Raw genomic sequence first — 20,406 nt, 5'->3', positions numbered from 1 at the left:
GTGTACCCAGCCACACAACAGTTGAGATGTAGACCCACTACAGTGTACCCAGCCACAGAACAGCTCAGCTGTACACCCACTACACTGTACCCAGCCACAGAACAGTTAAGATGTAGACCCACTACACTGTACCCAGCCACATAACAGATGTAGACCCACTACACTGGACCCAGCCACAGAACAGTTAAGATGTAGACCCACTACACTGGACCCAGCCACAGAACAGTTAAGCCTATGTAATGACTAGGGAATGACTAGGTAATGACTATGTAATGACTATGTTCTTCATGTAAACGTATCCTTCCTCTCTCTCTCTTGAAGTAACCTCATCTCTGATCGAACACGACTGGACTACCATCGACAACAATGTAGAAGTGTATAGTAAAGCAATAAGGCCAGCCCCTCGTCATTACATAGGCTTAACTGTTCTGTGGCTGGGTCCAGTGTAGTGGGTCTACATCTTAACTGTTCTGTGGCTGGGTCCAGTGAGAGGTATTGGGTCCAGTGTATGGTATATGGCCAATATAACATAGCTACGGGCTATTCGTAGGCACGACGCAACGTGGAGTGCCTGGATACAGCCCTTAGCTGTGGTATATTGGTCATATACCACAAACCTCTGGGGTGCCTTATTGCTACTATAAACTGGTTACCAACGTAATTAGAGCAGTAACAATTGTCATACCCGTAGTATACGATCTGATATACCATGGCTTTCAGCCAATCAGAATTCAAGTCTCTCCCCTCCTCAAGACATCAACACTAGAGACTCATTGACGTTACAAACTATAGACCTGTATCCCTTCTTTATTTTCTTACCAAAACACTTGAGTGTTCTGTCTCTGCTCAACTTTCTCATCTCTCTCAGAACAATGTTCTGGTCCCTAACCAGTCATTCTTCAAGATGGGCCACTCAACCCAGACTGCTCTTCTCTGTGCCACACAGGCTGTCCTCAATGCAAAAGCTGACTCTCTCTTCTGTTCTCATCCTCCTAGATCTATCCACTGCCATTGAGACCTGTGCACCATCCTCCTCTCCTGCCTCTCAGGGCTGGGAGTCTCAGGCTCTGCACACTCTTGGATTGCATCCTGCCTGGCAGGCTGCTCCTACCAGGTGACGTGGAGAGGATCTGTGTCTGCACCACGTACTCTCACTACTGGTGTCCCTCGGGGCTTAGTTCTAGGCCCTCTCCTCTTCTCTCTATACACCAAGTCACTCTGCTCTGTCATATCCTCACATGGTCTCTCTATGCGGATGGACCTCTCCTCTCCTCTCTATACACCAAGTCACTCAAGTCACTCTTCCTCCCAAGGAAGGCCTGCCCGCTCAATGACCTCTCCCATCATGATTGCCAACGCCAGTGTCGCCTTCCCAGAATGCAAAGAACCTTGGTGTGACCCTGGTCAATACTTCTGTTCTGGACTTGGGGACTGTGAAGAGACCTCTTGTGGCTTGTCTTGTGGGGTATGTATGGGTGTCCGAGCTGTGTGCCAGTAGTTTAGACAGACAGCTTGGTGCATTCAACATGTCAATACCTCTCATAAATAAAAGTAGTGATGAAGTCAATCCCTCCTCCACTTTCAGCCAGGAGAGATTGACATGCATATTATTAATATTAGCTCTCTGTGTACATCCAAGGGCCCGCCGTGTTGCCCTGTTCTGAACCCCCCCCCCCTCCAGCTCTGACTCTGTTGATAGTACAGGTTTCCTAAATAAAGTAGCTTACTTTGACTGAGACACTGTATGTGGTTGTCTCACCTAGCCTAGATATCATAAGATGAATAGACTAACTGAAAGCCACTCTGGCTAAGTTCGTGTTCTAAATGACTGAAATGCATTGTGTCAGATCAGTTAGACCTATTACTAGAATAAACTAATGCATTTTATTGATTGAGAACTTGAAAGAAGTCAGGAATCACTTCTAAAGTCTCCAGTCAGAGCGGTCAGTGTTTTCCTGCCAGAAAACTCTCGTCCCCACGGTGAAGGGGTGTGTGTAGTGTGTCAGCAGGCAGGGTGTGTAGGGCCAGCAGAGAACTGATGGGACATTGACCTGTAGAAGCTTCTAGCTGAGGGGAACAGACACACACGTGAATGGCTACATGGCACAGAGACACACATGTGCATTTGAACACACCTGCACCACACAGACACTACTCAACGGCTGCTGATAGAGAGACGTTCATAGCTACAGATATACCCTCACCTGAACCCTGCTGACAATGACACACACACGAGAGAGAGAGAGAGAGAGAGAGAGAGAGAGAGAGAGAGAGAGAGAGAGAGAGAGAGAGAGAGAGAGAGAGAGAGAGAGAGAGAGAGAGAGAGAGAGAGAGAGAGAGAGAGAGAGAGAGAGAGAGAGAGAGAGAGAGAGAGAGAGAGAGAGAGAGAGAGAGAGAGAGAGAGAGAGAGAGAGAGAGAGAGAGAGAGAGAGAGAGAGAGAGAGAGAGAGAGAGAGAGAGAGAGAGAGAGAGAGAGAGAGAGAGAGACACCACTTATACCCCGATGAGTGGAGTAGGCTACCTCTCAGCATTTGGGCCTGTACTCATTCACAAAGCATCTCGTGATCGCTGATCTATTTTCAGGTCCGCCACGTCCATACAATCTTATTCATCATGATCTATTATGTAATATGGAAAACTAGTGTCTCAGAGTAGGAGTGCTGATCTTAGATCAGTTCTCCCTTTTAAATCATAATGAATAAGAGCTTATGGACATGGACGAACCTGATCCTAGTTCAGCACTTACTCTGAGATGTGTTATAAATACGAAGCAACTGGTCTATTAAAAAGGCTAAGCTAAGGTACTCTGTGTAGAGTGTAATTGATTGACTATTATATAAACATGGGTTCCATCCAGCAGCATCACACTGCTGGCTTGCTTCTGAAGCGAAACAGGGATTACATTTATAATGGATCCCCATTAGCTGCTGTCAAAGCTACTCTTCCTGGGGTCCAGCAAAATGAAGGCAGTTTATACAATTTTTTAAACATTACAATACACTCACAACACACTGTCTGCCCTCAGACCCCTAACTCCACCACATATCTACAGTACTAAACCCATGTGTATATATAGTGCGCATGTTATCATGTGTATATATGTCTGTGCCAATGTTTGTGATGCTTCACAGTCCCCGCTGTTCCATAAGGTGTTTTTAAATCTAATTTTACTGCTTTGCATCAGTTACTTGATGTGGAATAGAGTTCCATGTAGTCATGACTCTATGTGGTACTGTGGAATAGAGTTCCATGTAGTCATGGCTCTATGTGGTACTGTGGAATAGAGTTCCATGTAGTCATGGCTCTATGTGGTACTGTGGAATAGAGTTCCATGTAGTCATGGCTCTATGTGGTACTGTGGAATAGAGTTCCATGTAGTCATGGCTCTATGTGGTACTGTGGAATAGAGTTCCATGTAGTCATGGCTCTATGTAGTACTGTGGAATAGAGTTCCATGTAGTCATGGCTCTATGTAGTACTGTGGAATAGAGTTCCATGTAGTCATGGCTCTATGTAGTACTGTGGAATAGAGTTCCATGTAGTCATGGCTCTATGTAGTACTGTGGAATAGAGTTCCATGTAGTCATGGCTCTATGTAGTACTGTGGAATAGAGTTCCATGTAGTCATGGCTCTATGTAGTACTGTGGAATAGAGTTCCATGTAGTCATGGCTCTATGTAGTACTGTGGAATAGAGTTCCATGTAGTCATGGCTCTATGTGGTACTGTGGAATAGAGTTCCATGTAGTCATGGCTCTATGTGGTACTGTGGAATAGAGTTCCATGTAGTCATGGCTCTATGTGGTACTGTGGAATAGAGTTCCATGTAGTCATGGCTCTATGTAGTACTGTGTGCCTCCCATAGTCTGTTCTGGACTTGGGGACTGTGAAGAGACCTCTTGTGGCATGTCTTGTGGGGTATGTATGGGTGTCTGAGCTGTGTGCCAGTAGTTTAGACAGACAGCTTGGTGCATTCAACATGTCAATACCTCTCATAAATAAAAGTAGTGAGGAAGTCAATCTCTCCTCCACTTTCAGCCAGGAGAGATTGACATGCATATTATTAATATTAGCTCTCTGTGTACATCCAAGGGCCAGCCGTGCTGCCCTGTTCTGAGGCCCAGCCGTGCTGCCCTGTTCTGAGGCCCAGCCGTGCTGCCCTGTTCTGAGTCAATTGCAATTTTCCTAAGTCCTTATTTGTGGCACCTGACCACACGACTGAACAGTAGTCAAGGTACGACAACTTGCTCAATTTTCACATGATTTATTACAAGATTTAGTTGAGGTTTAGGGTTTATTGAGTGTTTTTGTTCCAAATACAATGCTTTTAGTTTTAGAAATATTTAGAGCTACCGTATTCCTTGCAAGCCACTCTGAAAATAACTGCAGCTCTTTGTTGAGTGTTGCAGTCATCTCAGTCACTGTAGTAGCTGACGTGTATAGTGTTGAGCCATCCGCATACATAGAAACTCTGGCTTTGCTCAAAGCCAGTGGCATGTTGTTAGTAAAAATGTTTAAAAAAGCATTGGGCCTAGACAGCGACCCTGGGGAATTTCTGATTCTAACTGGATTATATTTGAAAGGCTTCCATTAAAGAACATCCTCTGTGTTCTGTTAGACAGCTAACTCTTTATCCACATTATATCAGGGGGTGTAAAGCCATAACACACATGTTTTTCCAGCAGCAGACTATGATCAATAATGTCCAAAGCTGCACTGAAATCTAACAAGACAGCCCACACAATCATTTTATCATCAATTTCTCTCAGCTAATCATCAGTCATTTGTGTAAGTGCTGTGCTTGTTGGGTCTCCTTCCTTATAGGCATGCTGAAATTCTGTTGTCAATTTGTTTACTGTGAAATCACATTGTATCTGGTCAACCACAATTTTTTCCAGAAGTTTACTAAGGGTTGGTTCTGGTCAGACCCTGGATGGGAGACCAGATGTTGCCGGAAGTGGTGTTGGAGGGCCAGTAGGAGGCACCCTTTCCTCTGGTCTAAAAAAAAATATCCCAATGCTCCAGGGCAGTGATTGGGGACATTGTCTTGTGTAGACAATCACAGGGTGCCGTCTTTCAGATGGGACGTTAAACAGGTGTCCTGACTCTCTGTGGTCACTAAAGATCCCATGGCACTTAGTGTAAGAGTAGGGGTGGTAACCCCAGTGACCTGACTAAATTTCCAATCTGGTCTTCATACCATCATGACCACCTAATCATCCCCAGCTTACAATTGGCTCATTCAGCCCCCCTCCTCTCCCCTGTAACTATTCCCCAGGTCGTTGCTGTAAATTAATGTGTTCTCAGTCAACTTACCTGGTAAAACAAGGGTTAAAGAACAAAAAAAACAGAGCCTGACCAATCACATAGTGATTTACCTCATGACCTACGGGTGTATATTCTCAAGAGACTAAACGGTCTTCCTCTCCGTCTTCTCATCCGGCTGCACTTCAGCAAGACGACGGGACTAACAAACAGTTATTCATTCTGTTCCTATAGTCATTACCCAGGTTGTCTCCTGGGTAGCCACCACACACAGTACTGTGTGTATTGTGCGGGCCTACCAATGTGTGAAACAGTATACATCAGAAATGTAGGGTCTTCATTGGGGCCTTCATTCATATTCTAGAATGGCCTCCTTTCCTCGTCTCCTTTCCTTCCTTCAGGAATGATCTGACAGAACCTGAACCTACGGAGGTTTCTGGTGTGGGTGGGGAGCTACCAGTACCACCCACAGTACATACATTATCCTGCAGATGTATGCATAGTATAACTGCTACACCCGACAGTGTGGAATATCATACATCAGAAATGTAGGGTCTTGATTGGTCGCTTTTCTTTGATTTGACTTTAAAAAGAGCAATGCTGCCATTGGCCTCTCGTTTTGTTCCCTCCCTCCTTTTGACCTCCTCCCTCGTTCCGTTCCCTCCGTTATCAGGGCTGTGTGTGTGTGTGTGTGTGTGTCTCAGCCCTGGCTACGAGATAATCTCTTTGTGGAGACACTTTAGTGCACTCCTGCGTGTGGAAATGGAAGCAAACAGCTGTTCCTCACAGAGAAGACATCCTCCACCCTTCCTCCTGCTCCCCCTCACTCGTTCTGTTTTGTTATACTTGTGGTATACCGTCTGATATCCTATGGCTTTCAGCCAATCAACATTCAGGGCTCGAACCACCCAGTGTATAATGGTGTATAGATAATGATTCAGTTGGCCTGCCTGCAGCCCTGCACTTCAGACACGCAGTTCCCTGTGGGGATGCACGCACACACACACACAAGCTTACAGACCAACACACTCACACGTAAATACACATACACGCTCTGACATGGCCATGCGTGGGTTACTAATGCCCTCATCACATCTCTTCCTTCTCTGAGATGGTTCACATCATTAGTGTGTGAGTAAGGCAGGGACAATTACATGGCCCGACACACACACAATGAATAATCCAGCGCACGCAGCATCAGTTTGAAGGACGAGAGGAATATTGCTGGTGAGGCTGTTTTACTGAGGTCATGTTTCTATTGATGACGATGTGACGGAGTGAGAGACTGACTGTCTGAGTGAGAGACTGACTGACTGCTGGCGAATCGAGAGTGTGAGACAGCAGGCAGGTAGTTAGTTAGCATAGCACGTCTGTAATCTAGACTGCGGGGTTAAATTTGACAGGGCCCGGTTGTATAAAACAGCTTACGTGTTTCCCTTAAGGGTTTACCTTAACTTCTTGCGACTAGGTGGCGCTATTATAAAATTTGGATGAAAAACATTCCCGACTATGCATATAATTGACAGCTTTGGAAAGAAAACACTCTGACGTTTCCAAAACTGCAAAGATATTGTCTGTGAGTGCCACAGAACTGATGTTACAGGCGAAACCCAGATAAAAATCCAACCAGGAAGTGCCGCATTTTTTGGAACCGCCTCCTGCCAATGACTCCTTATATGGCTGTGAATGAGCTACGAATGAGCTTACGTTTTCCACGTATTCCCCAAGGTGTCTACAGCATTGTGACATCTTTTTAGGCATTTCCATTGAAGAATGGCTGTAAGGGAACATATATAGCATGTGGTCACATGGTGTCTCCCGCAGGAAACCTTGCGTAAAATACTGAGGTAGCCATTTTTCCAACCGCTTCTTATGAGAAACCAATTGCCTCGACGGATATATTATCGAATATACAGTGCCTTCCGAAAGTATTCGGCCCCCTTGAACTTTGCGACCTTTTGCCACATTTCAGGCTTCAAACATAAAGATATAAAACTGTATTTTTTTGTGAAGAATCAACAACAAGTGGGACACAATCATGAAGTGGAACGACATTTATTGGATATTTCAAACTTTTTTAACAAATCAAAAACTGAAAAATTGGGCGTGCAAAATTATTCAGCCCCCTTAAGTTAATACTTTGTAGCGCCACCTTTTGCTGCGATTACAGCTGTAAGTCGCTTGGGGTATGTCTCTATCCGTTTTGCACATCGAGAGACTGACATTTTTTCCCATTCCTCCTTGCAAAACAGCTCGAGCTCAGTGAGGTTGGATGGAGAGCGTTTGTGAACAGCAGTTTTTAGTCGTTTCCACAGATTCTCGATTGGATTCAGGTCTGGACTTTGACTTGGCCATTCTAACACCTGGATATGTTTATTTTTGAACCATTCCATTGTAGATTTTGCTTTATGTTTTGGATCATTGTCTTGTTGGAAGACAAATCTCCGTCCCAGTCTCAGGTCTTTTGCAGACTCCATCAGGTTTTCTTCCAGAATGGTCCTGTATTTGGCTCCATCCATCTTCCCATCAATTTTAACCATCTTCCCTGTCCCTGCTGAAGAAAAGCAGGCCAAACCATGATGCCGCCACCCCCATGGTTGACAGTGGGTATGGTGTGTTCAGGGTGATGAGCTGTGTTGCTTTTACGCCAAACATAACGTTTTGCATTGTTGCCAAAAAGTTCAATTTTGGTTTCATCTGACCAGAGCACCTTCTTCCACATGTTTGGTGTGTCTCCCAGGTGGCTTGTGGCAAACTTTAAACGACACTTTTAATGGATATCTTTAAGAAGTGGCTTTCTTCTTGCCACTCTTCCATAAAGGCCAGATTTGTGCAATATACGACTGATTGTTGTCCTATGGACAGAGTCTCTCACCTCAGCTGTAGATCTCTGCAGTTCATCCAGAGTGATCATGGGCCTCTTGGCTGCATCTCTGATCAGTCTTCTCCTTGTATGAGCTGAAAGTTTAGAGGGACGGCCAGGTCTTGGTAGATTTGCAGTGGTCTGATACTCCTTCCATTTCAATATTATCGCTTGCACAGTGCTCCTTGGGATGTTTAAAGCTTGGGAAATATTTTTGTATCCAAATCCGGCTTTAAACTTCTTCACAACATTATCTCGGACCTGCCTGGTGTGTTCCTTGTTCTTCATGATGCTCTCTGCGCTTTTAACGGACCTCTGAGACTATCACAGTGCAGGTGCATTTATACGGAGACTTGATTACACACAGGTGGATTGTATTTATAGTAATTTAGTCATTTAGGTCAACATTGGATCATTCAGAGATCCTCACTGAACTTCTGTAGAGAGTTTTATATCTTTATGTTTGAAGCCTGAAATGTGGCAAAAGGTCGCAAAGTTCAAGGGGGCCGAATACTTTCGCAAGGCACTGTATATGTTAAAAACACCTTGAGGATGGATCCTAAACAACGTTTGCCGTGTTTGTCGATATTATGGAGCAAATTTTGAAAAAAGTTTGGCGTTATAGTTGTAGCATTTTCCGGTCGATTTCTCAGCCATGCATGATGAAGAAACGGGAGCTATTTCGCCTACAAAAATAATATTTTTGTAAAAAAGGAACATTTCCTATCTAACTGGGAGTCTCCTGAGTGAAAGCATCTGAAGTTCTTCAAAGGTAAATGATTTAATTTGGTTGCTTTTCTTATTTTTGTGAAAATGTTGCCTGCTGCCAGCAGAGCTAGCATAGCATTATGCCATGATAAACTTACACAAATGCTTGTCTAGCGTTGGCTGTAATGCATATTTTGAAAATCTGAGATGACAGTGTTGTTAACAAAAGGCTAAGCTTGTGTTTGAATATATTTATTTTATTTCATTTGCGATTTTCATGAATAGGAAAAGTTTCTATGTCCGCTGCGTTATGCTAATGCGTTTGAGGCTATGATTGCGCTCCCGGATACGGGATTGCTCGTCGCGAGAGGCTAAGGAATAACTTCCCCTTGCCTACAGGAATTTAAGGGTGTTGCATATAGCCCCTCAAACATTTCATTAGTTAAGGGCATCATTTAAGGGGTTTATGGCAGTTTGAAGGCATGTATGGCAGAAAGAGTCTTGGTTACCATGGAGATGCCCCGATTCACTGACTGAAAGTCTCAAAGAGATCACATTGATTTTTGGAAGATCGCAAAATAGAACTTCTACATCCAAGACAGGAAAAAACAAGACATTTCCTTTTAGTTACTTTTTTTCTCTGAACTTGTTTCAATTACTTTCTAACATTTCAAGCTAACTTACAGAGTAGCTAGCTAGCTAACCAGCAGGCTCTGTAGCCATGGATTGTGCACCTTCCATTGTTTAGCTAAGTAGCTAACGTAAACTCGTGCATCGCCTTGGTCCGTACAATTGCCCTTATTTTAGCGCCCCAAAAACGCAATACTTCCAGATCAACTGTAATGTCAATACCATTGTAAAGCACAATTTCTCCCCTTTCCAACAGAATAAATTACATGACCTAAACGCTGCCCGTTTCTGCATAATTCAAGCAGGCAATGAGCCCCGTCGGGTCTTTTTCAAAATGGCGGGTGGGGAAGCGAAACTAATGCGTGAGAAGGAGAGGAGATGTGTGGGAAAACTGCTTTTTTCCCCACTCGACTGTCCAACGTATCACCTTATCGCCTCTAAAATGTAAATAAAACACTGTAAAGAGTTTATATAATGTGTCATTACATACCTATTTGAAGGTTTGTGTCGAATTTGAATCGGGTTTTTAGGGCGGGGCTAAAGTGATCTTCAGAAGTTAACAGCAGGTTTTTAGGGCGGGGCTAAAGTGATCTTCAGAAGTTAACAGCGGCTTTGAGAATGATGACGAAAAAAATGACCAGGTATCCCCCTTACCCCCGTCACTGTCAATTTCTTGTTTTTAAAGGATGATAGAAGTGCTACACCTGGTGGAAAGAGATTGTAAGACAGAAATAGTTGCTTTATGCGTGCTGTACGCTACGACATGACACGACATGACATGACACGTCATGACACAGTTGTCCTAACCAACTCATGGATACTAGGGTGGCTGGGGGAGTTGTCCTAACCAATTCATGGACACTAGGGTGGCTGGGGGACAGTTGTCCTAACCAACTCATGGATACTAGGGTGGCTGGGGGACAGTTGTCCTAACCAACTCATGGATACTAGGGTGGCTGGGGGACAGTTGTCCTAACCAACTCATGGATACTAGGGTGGCTGGGGGACAGTTGTCCTAACCAACTCATGGATACTAGGGTGGCTGAGTGACAGTTGTCCTAACCAACTCATGGATACTAGGGTGGCTGGGGGACGGTTGTCCTAACCAACTCATGGATACTAGGGTGGCTGAGTGACAGTTGTCCTAACCAACTCATGGATACTAGGGTGGCTGGGGGACAGTTGTCCTAACCAACTCATGGATACTAGGGTGGCTGAGTGACAGTTGTCCAAACCAACTCATGGATACTAGGGTGGCTGGGGGACAGTTGTCCTAACCAACTCATGGATACTAGGGTGGCTGGGGGACAGTTGTCCTAACCAACTCATGGACACTAGGGTGGCTGGGGGACAGTTGTCCTAACCAACTCATGGATACTAGGGTGGCTGGGGGGGGACAGTTGTCCTAACCAACTCATGGATACTAGGGTGGCTGGGGGACGGTTGTCATAACTTCCAAAATACCAGCCAAGCTCTGCTCCTGAACCAAGCTGAAGGGAGGATGATCTCAATATACAACCAGACCCAGTGTTCACCCTCCACTGCCCAGCTTTAGATTAAATTACAATTAGTGTATCACAACACAGGGTTCTAAATGTCAAGAGAACGTAGCGATATTTCCAAGTTCTAGAATCAGCTCTTTATTCCATGTTAAAGAACATTCTGAGAGAGAGACAGAGGCCTGGGAAAAGACTAGCATTTGATTAGAACTCATTTTTACCTTGGCAGCATCCCAAATGGCACCCTATTCCCTATATTAAAGCTCTGGTCAAAAATAGTGCAATAAATAGGGAGCCAATTGGGACAAAGCCCTAGAAAGCCTCTATTCAAGGGCTCCATATTGGATTTAGTAGAAGCAGGGTGAAAAATGATCTGATGGTTGCCAGTGGCAGCCTCACAGAGGGAGAGGATATCCCTGATAGCAGCATAGCCTGGGCTTTGGAAGGGGCTGTGTGTAACGCAGCATTTCAAAATCATTCAAACAGAACAAACCCCTTCAAACAGGACTAGAGGCTTTAGCTTACAGCCCGCTCAGCATTAAGAGATATCCCGAAAATATTCAGAAGTGGATTTCATTTCACACGAGCCCTATTATTTCTTTAGTCTATAGTTCTGTAAAACCAAGGCCGTGTTATGATGATAGTCTACTCCAGATATACAGTACCAGTCAAACGTTTGGACACACCTACTCATTCAAGGGCTTTCTTGCCAAGAGTGTGCAAAGCTGTCATCAAAAGGGTGGCTACTTCGAAGGATCTCAAATATATTTTGATTTGTTTAACACTGTTTTGGTTACTACATGATTCCATATGTGTTATTTCATAGTTTTGATGTCTTCACTATTATTCTACAACGAATGAGTAGGTGTCCAAACTTTTGACTGGTCCTGTACACAACGGCTTGTATTCATTCAGCTAAATCTCTCTAGATAGAACTCAACCTTGTACTGTTTTTCTTCAACAAAGAAGAGTGTGATTAGTGATGAAGACACTTTCATCCAGGTTTTATTTTCTCATTTACATCAACGACCCAGGGAATAGTTACAGGGGTGAAGAATGAGCCAATTGGAAACTGAAGATGACTAGGTGACCGTGATGGTATGTGGGCCAGATTGGGAATTTAGCCAGGACACCACGGTTAATACCCCTACTCTTATGATAAGTGTCATGGGATCTTTAGTGACCACAGAGAGTCGTGACACCCATTTAACATCCCATCAAAAAGACAGCACCCTGTGACTGTCCCCAATCACTGCCCTGGAGAATTGGGATATTATTATTTTTCAGCCCAGAGGAAAGTGTTCCTCCTACTAGCCTTCCAACACCACTTCCAGCATCTGGTCTCCCATCCACAGACCGACCAGGACCGACCCTGCTTATCTTCAGTGGCAAGCCAGCAGTGGGATGCAGGGTGGTATGGTTCAATTACAATATAGGTCAGATTTAGCATCAAGTACTGTAACAAATACAGCCAGCACTAAAACAAACCAACCAAACAGCCTCCTCACCTGATTGTGGAAGTTGAGCATGGTGGTGGTCTCTATATCCTTCTTCCCCAGGATCTCCATCTTGACCGGCGACGAGGGGAACTTCCAGGAGAAGTAGTCCAGGAAGTCTGGCAGGTAGGAGGCCGCCCCGTGGATGATGCCCATGACATAGTGAGCTGCCTGGGATGACGTGTCCTCGCTGAAGGCTAGGGTAACAAACTCCTGGGCGAACTGCTGCATCTCCGCTGGAGACAGGGCCGAGAGCTCGCTGCAGTAGGCGTGTGCCACCAGGGCTCCACCGTTGGGTTGTTCCTCTACGTGGATGAAGCGGGCGAACTCCAGGTTCTCAAAGCCAGGCTGGGGGCACCGTGGCTGGGGGATCTGGAGGGGGGATGTCATGGGGGAAGCTGGGTCCCAACTACTAATGCTACTGCTACTGCTATTGCTGCTGCTCCATAGGGGCTTGGAGAGGGACAGAGTTGGAGAGGGGCTGTAGCAGTTCTCCTGTTTGATGGATGAGGTGGTGGAGGTGTGGTGGTGGTGGACGGGGAGCGGGGGTTTGAACTCTGTGTGGCCGTGGTGGTGGTGGGGCTGTTGTTTGGAGACCAGGCCTGCATGGAGCTCAGAGAGGAGACCAGCACACACGGTCTGGCTGGACCTGCTGTACATCTTGGGACGTTTCCACTTCTCCCTCTCACTCTCTTTGTGTTTCTTCTTCTTCTTCTTCTTCACCTTTTTAATCTGGAGCTCCTCTGAGTTCATCTGGGGTTTCTGCTTGTCTAGAGAGAGAGAGGAGGGGAGAGAGAGAGGGGGGGGGGGCAGAGAGAGAGGAGGGGAGGAGAGAGGGGGGGGGCAGAGAGAGGAGGGGAGGAGAGAGGGGGGAGCAGATAGAGAGGAGGGGAGAGAGAGAGGGGGGAGCAGGGAGGGGAGAGGGGAGGAGAGAGGGGGGAGCAGGGAGGGGAGATAGAGGGGGGGGCAGAGAGAGAGAGAGGGGAGGAGAGAGGGGGGAGCAGGGAGGGGAGAGGGGGGGGGGCAGAGAGAGAAAGAGGGGAGGAGAGAGGGGGGAGCAGGGAGGGGAGAGAGAGGGGAGGAGAGACGGGGAAAAATAGTGTTAATAAAAGAGCTGTGAAGAACACCTGCATGCAGATTCACTACTACCCAGAGCATGTCTGGAATCTAGAGAGAGAGAGAGACACACTACTACCCAGAGCATGTCTGGAATCTAGAGAGAGAGAGATACACTACTACCCAGAGCATGTCTGGAATCTAGAGAGAGAGAGATGCACTACTACCCAGAGCATGTCTGGAATCTAGAGAGAGAGAGATGCACTACTACCCAGAGCATGTCTGGAATCTAGAGAGAGAGAGATACACTACTACCCAGAGCATGTCTGGAATCTAGAGAGAGAGAGATGCACTACTACCCAGAGCATGTCTGGAATCTAGAGAGAGAGAGATGCACTACTACCCAGAGCATGTCTGGAATCTAGAGAGAGAGAGAGATGCACTACTACCCAGAGCATGTCTGGAATCTAGAGAGAGAGATGCTCTACTACCCAGAGCATGTCTGGAATCTAGAGAGAGAGATGCTCTACTACCCAGAGCATGTCTGGAATCTTGAGAGAGATGCACTACTACCCAGAGCATGTCTGGAATCTAGAGAGAGAGATGCACTACTACCCAGAGCATGTCTGGAATCTAGAGAGAGAGATGCTCTACTACCCAGAGCATGTCTGGAACTTAGAGAGAGAGATGCACTACTACCCAGAGCATGTCTAGAATCTAGAGAGAGATGCACTACTACCCAGAGCATGTCTGGAATCTAGAGAGAGATGCACTACTACCCAGAGCATGTCTGGAATCTAGAGAGAGAGAGAGATACACACTACTACCCAGAGCATGTCTGGAATCTAGAGAGAGAGAGATGCACTACTACCCAGAGCATGCCTGGAATCTAGAGAAAGAGAGATGCACTACTACCCAGAGCATGTCTGGAATCTAGAGAGAGAGAGAGAGATACACACTACTACCCAGAGCATGTCTGGAATCTAGAGAGAGAGAGAGATACACTACTACCCAGAGCATGTCTGGAATCTAGAGAGAGAGAGATGCACTACTACCCAGAGCATGCCTGGAATCTAGAGAGAGAGAGATGCACTACTACCCAGAGCATGCCTGGAATCTAGAGAAAGAGAGATGCACTACTACCCAGAGCATGCCTGGAATCTAGAGAGAGAGATGCTCTACTACCTAGAGCATGTCTGGAATCTAGAGAGAGAGAGATGCTCTACTACCCAGAACATGTCTGGAATCTAGAGAGAGATGCACTACTACCCAGAGCATGTCTGGAAGCTAGAGAGAGATGCACTACTACCCAGAGCATGTCTGGAATCTAGAGAGAGAGAGAGAGATGCACTACTACCCAGAGCATGTCTGGAATCTAGAGAGAGAGAGATGCACTACTACCCAGAGCATGTCTGGAATCTAGAGAGAGAGAGAGAGAGATGCACTACTACCCAGAGCATGCCTGGAATCTAGAGAGAGAGAGAGAGATGCACTACTACCCAGAGCATGCCTGGAATCTAGAGAGAGAGATGCTCTACTACCCAGAGCATGTCTGGAATCTAGAGAGAGATGCACTACTACCCAGAGCATGTCTGGAAGCTAGAGAGAGATGCACTACTACCCAGAGCATGCCTGGAATCTAGAGAGAGATGCACTACTACCCAGAGCATGTCTGGAAGCTAGAGAGAGATGCACTACTACCCAGAGCATGTCTGGAATCTAGAGAGAGAGAGAGAGATGCACTACTACCCAGAGCATGTCTGGAATCTAGAGAGAGAGAGATGCACTACTACCCAGAGCATGTCTAGAATCTAGAGAATCAATGAGCAGAGGAGAGGAGGAAGAGAGGAGGAAGAGAGGCAGCTCTGGTTGAGGAACAACTACTTCCATCAATACATGAAGACCTTCATTAGCCTTGTATTATTACCATGGTCCCAACTATAGGCCTCACTGCTTCAGCCAACTCCTCTGACTACTGACACGTGGCATGCTTATATTACCACCCAAAAGGAGCAAAACAACTGGGCTTATAATTAGACACAGAGGACAACGTAGTAATTATTACGATTGAATTACAGTAACCAGAGAGCTTGGACACCGCTGTTAGAAAACTGTAATAAACTGGATTCAGTCCAGGGGGTGGAACTGGGGAGCAGCCGCAGCAGTCCAGGGGGTGGAACTGGGGAGCAGCCGCAGCAGTCCAGGGGGTGGAACAGGGAAGCAGCCGCGGCAGTCCAGGGGGTGGAACTGGGAAGCAGCCGCAGCAGTCCAGGGGGTGGAACAGGGAAGCAGCCGCGGCAGTCCAGGGGGTGGAACTGGGAAGCAGCCGCAGCAGTTCAGAGGGGGTGGAACTGGGAAGCAGCCGCAGCAGTCCAGGGGGTGGAACTGGGAAGCAGCCGCAGCAGTCCAGGGGGTGGAACAGGGAAGCAGCCGCGGCAGTCCAGGGGGTGGAACAGGGAAGCAGCCGCAGCAGTCCAGGGGGTGGAACAGGGAAGCAGCCGCAGCAGTCCAGGGGGTGGAACTGGGAAGCAGCCGCGGCAGTCCAGGGGGTGGAACAGGGAAGCAGCCGCGGCAGTCCAGGGGGTGGAACAGGGAAGCAGCCGCGGCAGTCCAGGGGGTGGAACAGGGAAGCAGCCGCAGCAGTCCAGGGGGTGGAACTGGGAAGCAGCCGCGGCAGTCCAGGGGGTGGAACAGGGAAGAGCAGTAGCAGTATACATCCCAAATGGCACCATAGTCCCTGTTTAGTGCACTACTTTTGACCATGGCCAGATTGAATTGTCCTGTGTCCCAAATGGCACAGAGGCAGAGCCACTGTAGGCGGGGCCGTTAGACAGTTCTCTGGTTCTGATGAGATGCCAAAAATTTTCAGATCACCTGCCAAATGACCCGTTGTTACCTGCCTGCTGCTACCGGTGGGAAGCAGCTCTTTAAGAGCAGCCAAAATAACAGCCTGATACGTGATCTCCATGCTCTGCTCTCTTTAGTCTCTGTACAAGACTAACCAGCTTCTACCCCCAAGCCTGAAGACTCCTGAACATCTAATCAAATGGCTACCCAGACTATTTGTATATTTGTAAGAACAAAAAACATGGAACAAAATATTAAAACACTGAGGATTAGAGTGAAAATGTTACCGGCTGTCAAAGTCCACACAGCAGAACTTGTGATGGTAAAAAATATATTTAATTTTTTTTATTTTTAAATAAAGGTTTTTATTGATAGTTACATATTGCGATATAGACAACATTATATAGATGCTTTGACTCCAAGTATCGATTTGTAAAAAAATAAGAAAAACCGGTATTTTTCATCGTAGAGCTCATTCTCCTTTTTAAATAGTGAGTCAACATGTTTTCAGCACCATTTCCATGACTGATGACTCATTTTCTCGTCTCTCCACAGCAGACATATTGTGAGCAATATGTTTAACATTAAATCACAATATATCTTGGCCAGGTCGCAGTTGTAAATGAGAACTTGTTCTCAACTAGCTTTCCTGGTTAAATTAAAAAGGTGAAATAAAATGTTAGTTTTTTTAAAAATACATATATAGAATTGTGAAAGTCCCAATGCATACACTTTAAATAATGCCACCTTAATGTTTACACATCTTACAATACTCATATCATATGTATATACACTGTATTTTATACCATCCATTGCACCTTGCCTGTGCCGCTCAGCCATCGCTCAATCATATATTTATATATACATATTGTCATTCACCCTTTTACATGTGTGTATTAGGTAGCTGGAGAACTGTTAGATAATAGTGCACAGTCGGAACCAGAAGCACAATCATTTCACTACACTCGCATTAACATCTGCTAACCATGTGTATGTGACCATTAACATCTGCTAACCATGTGTATGTGACCAATAACATGATTTGAGTATATCGATGCCTCAGTATCGTGTTGATATAGTATAGTGAGGTCACTGGCAATTCAGCCCTATTCAGAACCTCAATATTGAGTCATATATATTTGTATGTTATGCTGGTTGTGTGTGGACTGACTTCTCCAATACACACATCAACAAAACCACCCAGCCATAAGATCCAGCTCGACTGCCCTTTAAAGTAGACAGCACAGCTAAAGGCCTGCGGTTGGTTGTCTGATCCGTCACAGACACCCTGCCACGCCCAAACATTCACAGACACATTTCAAAGCCCACTGTCTCCCACTCCTCTGTGGTATAATAATAGTACAACAACAGCATGATATGTAGGTATACAGGTAACTGCCAAAATAAAGGAAACACCAACATTGTATGTCAAAGGGCACTGGGCCACCACGAGCCGCCAGAACAGCTTCCATGTGCCTTGGCATAGATTCTACAAGGGGCTGGAACAAGGGGCTGGAATATGGGGACAGACGGCAGGGGAATATGGGGACAGACGGCAGGGGAATATGGTGACAGACGGCAGGGGAATATGGTGACAGACGGCAGGGGAATATGGTGACAGACGGCAGGGGAATATGGTGACAGACGGCAGGGGAATATGGGGACAGACGGCAAGGGAATATGGTGACAGACGGCAGGGGAATATGGTGAAACGTCAGATCTGGTGACAGACGGCAGGGGAATATGGTGACAGACGGCAGGGGAATATGGTGACAGACGGCAGGGGAATATGGTGACAGACGGCAGGGGAATATGGTGACAGACGGCAGGGGAATATGGTGACAGACGGCAGGGGAATATGGTGAAACGTCAGATCTGGTGACAGACGGCAGGGGAATATGGTGACAGGCGGCAGGGGAATATGGGGACAGACGGCAGGGGAATATGGGGACAGACGGCAGGGGAATATGGGGACAGACGGCAGGGGAATATGGTGAAACGTCAGATCTGGTGACAGACGGCAGGGGAATATGGTGACAGACGGCAGGGGAATATGGTGACAGACGGCAGGGGAATATGGTGACAGACGGCAGGGGAATATGGTGACAGACGGCAGGGGAATATGGTGACAGACGGCAGGGGAATATGGTGACAGACGGCAGGGGAATATGGGGACAGACGGCAGGGGAATATGGGGACAGACGGCAGGGGAATATGGTGAAACGTCAGATCTGGTGACAGACGGCAGGGGAATATGGTGAAACGTCAGATCTGGTGACAGACGGCAGGGGAATATGGTGACAGACGACAGGGGAATATGGTGACAGACGGCAGGGGAATATGGTGAAACGTCAGATCTGGTGACAGACGGCAGGGGAATATGGTGACAGGCGGCAGGGGAATATGGTGACAGACGGCAGGGGAATATGGTGACAGACGGCAGGGGAATATGGTGACAGACGGCAGGGGAATATGGTGACAGACGGCAGGGGAATATGGTGACAGACGGCAGGGGAATATGGGGACAGACGGCAGGGGAATATGGTGAAACGTCAGATCTGGTGACAGACGGCAGGGGAATATGGTGAAACGTCAGATCTGGTGACAGACGACAGGGGAATATGGTGACAGACGGCAGGGGAATATGGTGACAGACGGCAGGGGAATATGGTGACAGACGGCAGGGGAATATGGTGAAACGTCAGATCTGGTGACAGACGGCAGGGGAATATGGTGACAGACGGCAGGGGAATATGGTGACAGACGGCAGGGGAATATGGTGACAGACGGCAGGGGAATATGGTGACAGACGGCAGGGGAATATGGTGACAGACGGCAGGGGAATATGGTGACAGACGGCAGGGGAATATGGTGAAACGTCAGATCTGGTGACAGACGGCAGGGGAATATGGTGACAGGCGGCAGGGGAATATGGTGACAGACGGCAGGGGAATATGGGGACAGACGGCAGGGGAATATGGGGACAGACGGCAGGGGAATATGGTGACAGACGGCAGGGGAATATGGTGACAGACGGCAGGGGAATATGGTGACAGACGGCAGGGGAATATGGTGACAGACGGCAGGGGAATATGGTGACAGACGGCAGGGGAATATGGGGACAGACGGCAGGGGAATATGGTGAAACGTCAGATCTGGTGACAGACGGCAGGGGAATATGGTGAAACGTCAGATCTGGTGACAGACGGCTGGGGAATATGGTGACAGACGGCAGGGGAATATGGTGACAGACGGCAGGGGAATATGGTGACAGACGGCAGGGGAATATGGTGAAACGTCAGATCTGGTGACAGACGGCAGGGGAATATGGTGACAGGCGGCAGGGGAATATGGTGACAGACGGCAGGGGAATATGGTGACAGACGGCAGGGGAATATGGTGACAGACGGCAGGGGAATATGGTGAAACGTCAGATCTGGTGACAGACGGCAGGGGAATATGGTGACAGGCGGCAGGGGAATATGGGGACAGACGGCAGGGGAATATGGTGACAGACGGCAGGGGAATATGGTGACAGACGGCAGGGGAATATGGTGACAGACGGCAGGGGAATATGGTGACAGACGGCAGGGGAATATGGTGACAGACGGCAGGGGAATATGGGGACAGACGGCAGGGGAATATGGTGAAACATCAGATCTGGTGACAGACGGCAGAGGAATATGGTGAAAAGTCAGCAAGTTGAGCTGCGTTCGTCACTGAAGGTCCTGCCGAACGAGCCCCAACAAATCACCCCTCTTTCAGAGTCCCAGAGAACTCTTCTTCTATCCACGGTAGTCAAAATAACAGACGACTGGGCCTGGACAGCACTTTTAAACATGACCCTAAGCACCATGTTTATTCCATGCCTGTATGGAAGCACATGCTTTCAATATACTTTCCATCCCTCATTTACTCAAGTGTTTCCTTTATTTTGTCAGTTACCAGTAGATTTGTATACATGGTAGCGACTAGTCCGAGCCTGTGGTTATTCTGGTACGCGTGTTGCTCACGCGTGATGCGTGTGCATATATGGCAGGATG

General features: G+C 47.0%; 1 protein-coding gene across 1 annotated transcript in view; it reads right to left on the bottom strand.

The window, feature by feature from the left end:
- LOC139404706 (lysine-specific demethylase RSBN1L-like) overlaps positions 1–20,406 on the bottom strand; it is an 81,146-nt gene that overhangs the window by 42,669 nt on the left and 18,071 nt on the right. Inside the window, exon 3 of the mRNA XM_071147337.1 lies at positions 12,473–13,230. Within this exon, the coding sequence (XP_071003438.1) occupies positions 12,473–13,230 (758 nt within the window). The remainder of the gene's footprint in view (positions 1–12,472; positions 13,231–20,406) is intronic.

Source organism: Oncorhynchus clarkii, unplaced genomic scaffold (genome assembly GCF_045791955.1).
Source record: "Oncorhynchus clarkii lewisi isolate Uvic-CL-2024 unplaced genomic scaffold, UVic_Ocla_1.0 unplaced_contig_12320_pilon_pilon, whole genome shotgun sequence".
In the NCBI taxonomy this organism is placed as follows: domain Eukaryota; kingdom Metazoa; phylum Chordata; class Actinopteri; order Salmoniformes; family Salmonidae; genus Oncorhynchus; species Oncorhynchus clarkii.
The sequence above is the reverse complement of the archived record's forward strand: the minus strand, read 5'-3'. Positions and strand labels throughout refer to the sequence as shown.